At 36.4% G+C, this 6,000-nt stretch overlaps 2 protein-coding genes across 4 annotated transcripts in view; one reads left to right on the forward strand and one right to left on the reverse strand.

The window, feature by feature from the left end:
* The window catches only part of LOC126091851 (probable aminopeptidase NPEPL1), a 46,266-nt gene extending 42,420 nt beyond the window's left edge, over positions 1–3,846 (reverse strand). Inside the window, exons 1-3 of one of the 3 annotated variants that reach the window (XM_049907114.1) lie at positions 3,783–3,846; positions 3,049–3,248; positions 2,782–2,964 (exon numbers count right to left, since the gene is read on the reverse strand). In XM_049907114.1, coding sequence (XP_049763071.1) covers positions 2,782–2,964; positions 3,049–3,198 — 333 coding nt within the window. In that variant the 5' untranslated portion in view covers positions 3,199–3,248; positions 3,783–3,846. Of the gene's footprint in view, positions 1–2,781; positions 2,965–3,048; positions 3,249–3,327; positions 3,653–3,782 lie in introns of those variants that run through there. The other 2 variants (XM_049907113.1, XM_049907112.1) reach the window with 2 other exon arrangements.
* Positions 3,847–3,876: 30 nt separating this feature from the next.
* LOC126091852 (protein Rae1) overlaps positions 3,877–6,000 on the forward strand; it is a 49,009-nt gene continuing 46,885 nt past the window's right edge. Inside the window, exons 1-4 of the mRNA XM_049907117.1 lie at positions 3,877–4,149; positions 4,271–4,363; positions 4,495–4,668; positions 4,762–4,833. Coding sequence (XP_049763074.1) covers positions 3,967–4,149; positions 4,271–4,363; positions 4,495–4,668; positions 4,762–4,833 — 522 coding nt within the window. The 5' untranslated portion in view covers positions 3,877–3,966. The remainder of the gene's footprint in view (positions 4,150–4,270; positions 4,364–4,494; positions 4,669–4,761; positions 4,834–6,000) is intronic.

The raw sequence follows: 6,000 nt of genomic DNA on the forward strand, positions 1-6,000 counted from the left end.
TTTTTTTTTTTACTTAGCTTGTCCCCTCACTAAAACTGCCCAGTTTCCCGCAGTTGTCCCGTTAGTTTGATTGTATTTTAGGAGGGAGATGTTATTATCTTATTTATTTATCGTTATTTTCATGTTTGTTGCTGTGTGTATGTAGAGCACATCATTGGCACCATACTGGAGACGCTTAGAATAGCCATTTCCACCATATTGATGATGTCATGGGTCAAAGCAGATGAGTGGATTTGGACACTTACATAATTCCGTCAAGCCAGAAAAGTCGTCCTATTTAAAGCAGTTAGTATGCACTACCACACAGTTGTTATCACTTAAAATTCGTAAAATGCAAAGAAATATTCTGATGTACTGTTTATAACAACTTATCATAAGTTAAGTTGCAGCCTAAACAACCAGGGCAATAATTATTTTACCCAAACTTCGTGTCCTGAAGTCATGTTCAGTGCAAGTCACTACAATAAGGACTCTGTTGATACTGGGTGACTCACAAATACAATTTATCAACAATAGACACTTCATGATAAATTATGACTGCCTTTAGTACAGAGAATGGGAGTAGGGCCAATTCTAAAAGATCCAATTCAAAAACCTTGTTCCATAATAGCAAATTCAGTAAATACTTTTCAGGGGAGTGCTGCTTCCTGCAGTCAATCGCTCCTTTTAGTGCTAAATGCAACCTTAATGTGGCATAATGAATGTCATTTTTTCTTCGTGTATAGTCATTATGAACATCATTACTCCTTTTGAACTGCAGTGGATTATTTGCAACACACTCCATGAGGAAATAAGTATACTGTGAAACATAGTAAGAATGTTCAAATCCTTAAACAGATGTCTACAAGATGATCGTGGGGGAGTCCCACATATTATTCATACAGCATGTTTCTGAACAGAACATTATTCTGTATGATATTACTGAATGAAAAATTGCAAAATATATCAACATACTGATTTTCTCTCCCTAACATTTACAATGATTCTAAGTGCAAGTGTGGCAGAACTAAGTTGTTGTAGGCATTAAAAGATTTGCTTTTTCCAGTTTAAATTCTCATTAATACAACACCTATGAATTTTGAAATTGTCAACCTATTTATTGTTTCCTCGTCATATTACACTTATCATTGGTGTGTCACCCATATGTGTGCAGAACTTGTTTTATATAACTCAGGGTGAGACCATTCACAAAAAACCAATGATACTTTTAAGAACTTTGTTTACCATTCTTCTGTTACTGTAAGTATGCATGGTTACATATATGAGGAACAATAGTGAACCTACGATTGAACTTTGGAGAAGCTCATTATCTGGCTTCTCCCCATTCAGAATTATGTCCTCTGACTATATGGCTTGAATTACTAAGTACAGCTCCTTGCATTCTTTTGGTTAGATATGATATTATCCATTGGTTGGCTACACCATCAATACAAAAAAAAAAAAACCAACTTCAATTTATCTATGAGAATACTGTGATCCACACAATCAAATGCCTTTGACAGGTCATAGAAAATACCAACTGGCGCTATTTTATTATTTAGCACTTGTAAAATTTGCTGAGTGAACATGTAGATGACATTCTCAGTAGTGCAACTCTTCTGAAACCCAAACCATGATTTGCTGAGGATGTTGTTGTTGTTACAATGAGATAATATTCTAGAATAAATCACCTCAAAATTTTGGAAAATGATGTCAGTAGTGAAACAGGTTGGTAGTTGTTGACATTGCTCCTATAATCTTTATGATAAAGGGGTTTAACAATAGCAGTTTCCTGTCTTTCTGGAAAAATACACTAAGTTAGTGATGCATTACATGTATCAGATAAGAATGGGCATACTGTAAGGGTACACATCTTTTGTACTCTATTGGAAAAACCATCACAGCCAGACAAGCTTCTATTTATGAAGTGATGTCAGTAGCAACTGTAAAAGGTTACATTGCTGAAGAGAATATGTATGGTTTTTTTTTCCCCTCGGGAGAAATCAGTAGTATATTTTATGACTGAATACTATGAGAGTTGCTTTCTCAACATACTGCTGTGGTTGTTCTTTTGAACTGTTAATCCTTTTATTTTCTACTATATTTCAGAAATGATTATTAAACACATTTGCTACTTGTGACTCATCATTTGTAGCACTTCCATTCCATGTTTTCCTTGATCTGTAGCTTGTTGTACTGTCTCTCATTTCATTAAATTCCATATACCTGTAAGTCTGTTGGCAGAATTACTGACATAATGTGCATATTCCTTGATTTTTATTAGCTTTTCTTAGTAATTTTGAGTAGTTTTTGAATCTTGCAGATACTGCAGATCTCCTCTTGTTCTTGCCAAAAGATACATTTCCCTTTTCTTCCCACAGGATACATTAATCCCTCTAATGATCCAGAATTTTTTTTACATGTGTACAAAAGAGCACTGTCAGAAAAAAAAGAGGAGAGTAGGACATACTAGTTGCTTTCAGTAGAGCATTAAACATGGTCTGATTACTGCTCTGATCCCTAAATTTTATCAGAAACATGTAGAAATAGCGGTGTCCAGCCGCAACAGAAATTAATAGTTTCAAACACTGGTACTTACATACCTTGGTAATCAACGATTTTTCCAACTGAGTTTTAGTCCCATACTGTCAAACACGGAAAATACAGGGCCTTAGACGGATTTTTGTTCGAAAGGAAGTTTGAACATGGCATTTCCATTGTCGAGCAATTTTTAAAGTGTCCGAGGTCTTAATGAACAATCAACAAATAGGACCAACTATAAAACAAATAAGAAGTATTCACCACAATCGATTCTTCAACTCCTGCCGTCGAGCTACGAATCAGCTTTGTAAGGGCATGTGATCTCGACGAAGTGTTATGACGGCTACATTTGAGAGGAAGAGCAGCAAGTGTTGCTAGGTTGAGATACAACGAACAGCTGTCTGTTGGTGACGGATGCAAACTTGCTAAGGCTGTCTTGTACACCTGAAAGAAAAAAAAAAAATCACAAACAGATCGTAAAACCAAAATAAAAGAATTAATATAATACGGTCAAACCAAGCTATTTACCTCTTCTGTCACTCTAGGTTCTAACTTTATTTTTATATCGTTATATTTCACTTTTGCCAGATTTTTTAACTGGCCTACAATTAATACTGGTTTCTTTTGCGGATCGCTTGGCGTTAAACCATCCTGGAATTCCAGCTTCACCGCAGGCATAGCTGATAAGCAAAGTCTGCTGGTGCCAAACCGTCTTTGTATTACTAATCCTGGAATTGTACAGAACCGTAAAAAATGCATGTCACGTCAATGATAAGGGAAGGATTAAATAAAATCTTCTTCTCTGACCCACGTTTGAAATACAAGAAGAACGTCCACACTGTTACTTTACAGTTAGCTCCACGATTTCTAAAGCTACTCTGCTTAAAAATTGAACACAAATATCAAACACAAACGCTAAAGTTCCGTTAATCCAAGTAGTAGCAAATAGAGTCTGTAAACAAAATCAGTGTTGTTAAATCTGTTACTTTTGCCTTCAATATTTTTACAACACAACTCAGTTAACGTCACTTATGTAAGAAAAAAAAATACTCATATAATATCTTATCAGTTCAAGAACACTGTAGTCATCAGATAAACATGATGTAAACTAAGTTGTGAAGGACTCTGGTAACCATGGAATTTAAATTACATGGCGTCAGTAGTGTCTCGTGTTTTTAATTTACGTAAGCATTGCTTATTAGTCTGGATTATCATGAACAACAGTATGGAGATTCAATAGCTAAGTAAAGAAATATAATTACAATAGAAAACTAAATGTGGTGAAGGGGGTCCTTTGTATTATTTTTCCTCTATGCTGCGGGATCTCTTCCTGTAAATCTTTGACCCCTATGCGTCATGTTTTTGTTTTGAATGTGCAGTGTATTCTCTGGAAGTGTTAGTAAGGTTGTTGACAGTATTTAGTTGCAGGAAGTTTTAGAACTCAGAATGTTTAATCAAAGTACATTGGGCAATACATCGGGGTATGGCACAACGACTACTCCATCGTCAGCTAACCCAATGAAAGATTTTGAAGTTACGTCCCCTCCTGACGATTCAGTGTCGTCTTTAGCGTTCAGTCCCGCCACAATTCCACAAAATTTTTTGATAGCTGGAAGCTGGGACAATAACGTAAGTGCATAAGACGAGAGAAATATTGTGGAAATCGTATAATTAATTTCCTTTAAGTCGATGTATTGTGCAATATGACATATATTTTGTAGTCTGAATAATGTTGAGATTTTTCACAAAGGTCCGCTGCTGGGAAGTTGAACAGACAGGAAAAACAATTCCTAAGTCAATGCAGACCATGCAGGGTCCAGTACTGGACGTATGTTGGAGCGATGTAAGTGTTAACATTACATTTCGGATGGAGATTTTGCTGAAATCTCAGAATATGTTTCATGTAGGAAAACATTACATTGTCATTTACCAAGATGTACGAAATTTAAATTTGAAACTATTATTTTATTACAGGACGGGACTAAAGTCTTTATGGCGTCTTGCGATAAGATGGTAAAATGTTGGGATCTGAATAGCAACCAGACAGTGCAAGTTGCCCAGCATGATGCACCGGTGAAAACGTGTCACTGGATAAAAGGAAACATGTATTCTTGTTTAATGACAGGATCATGGGACAAAACTCTCAAGGTTTGTGGAATAGCAAGAGTATTTGTTAGTTTTGAAACATTTGAAAGCTCTTGGATGCATATGTATGATAAAATTATGTGTATGTTTTTTCAGTTCTGGGACACGCGAAGTGCAACCCCCATGCTAAGTATCACTCTTCCGGAAAGGGTATATTGTGCAGATGTTGTAAGTATAGTTTTGGATTATCCTGTGGTTAACTTCTCTTTTTGTTGGAAGATTAACATTATGTGCATGAGACTTGCCTTTATATTTCATTAACTTCGTAGCTGCATCAAATATTTAATCAGAATGTTTGGTATTATATGTGCTGTCATATACAATCTACTGATGCTGTCACCAAAACTAAAAGACACAGGTCTACGGAAGTCTCAGGATTCCATCTGTCTTCTTTGATCCATTGATGTATTGGTGTTACAGTGTGTGACGTCACTGAGGTGCGGTGTTTTTGAGTGAGCGGGTTTGTTTTTGTAGATTTCATGTTATATTAGGTGTTATACTGTGGTGGTGGATGTTGACATGTAAAGTTGTTCTTGTAACTTGTGGTATTGGGTTGATTTGAGTCTTGGTAATCTGTGAATTTGAAAGTGTGTGCTTTGTTTCCATTGAGGTATTATGATTTATTGGTTTATGTATTTGGCATTTTTATTAGGTGTGATGAGCTTTGTGTTTTGCATGTAGAATGAAACTTAATATTTTTAATGGTTTTTTTATTAGGCATGGGCATGACTGATAAGTTACAAGCTAGACCCGTTCTTTGGATTTGGATGGAGACTGTTGTTGACCATTAAGGTTTGCAGTTTTTTGGACTGATAGTGGAGTATGTTAGGTGTCATCCTTGTAGGCAGTGTATGAAGTCGACCAGAGTTCCGGTGGTCCATACTAGGAACGTGTGTATGTTGAAGTGGTGTTGTGATAACATCTGGCAATTTATTCTGTGTGGTACCTAGCATGAGAAACCTAGGTTGACCATGGGGACATTGTGTTGCTTATTTATTATTTTGGTTTAAGGTTTTGTGTGCATACACTGGAGTGAGTGTGAGAGCTGGGTTGATTGATTCTCTTTTTGTAAGGAGCTGCGTTCAGAATATGTTAAGTAAAGGGGGAAGTTGAGTGGACCAAGAATCACATTTGAAATTGATGACTTCCATGTCAGAAAGTGGTAGTATGGGAGGGGAGTTCATGGATTGGTTTGTTAGCGTGGGCGGCTGTTATTTCAGGGGGGGGGGGGGTATTCTGATTCTATTTTTGAGGTTTTACATAGTTGCAGGAATAGGGAATTTGTGGGGCTTATTGACAAGGGTAGTACTTTGATGTCAAATGCATTTTCGTGTT

This window comes from Schistocerca cancellata, chromosome 7 (genome assembly GCF_023864275.1).
Source record: "Schistocerca cancellata isolate TAMUIC-IGC-003103 chromosome 7, iqSchCanc2.1, whole genome shotgun sequence".
In the NCBI taxonomy this organism is placed as follows: domain Eukaryota; kingdom Metazoa; phylum Arthropoda; class Insecta; order Orthoptera; family Acrididae; genus Schistocerca; species Schistocerca cancellata.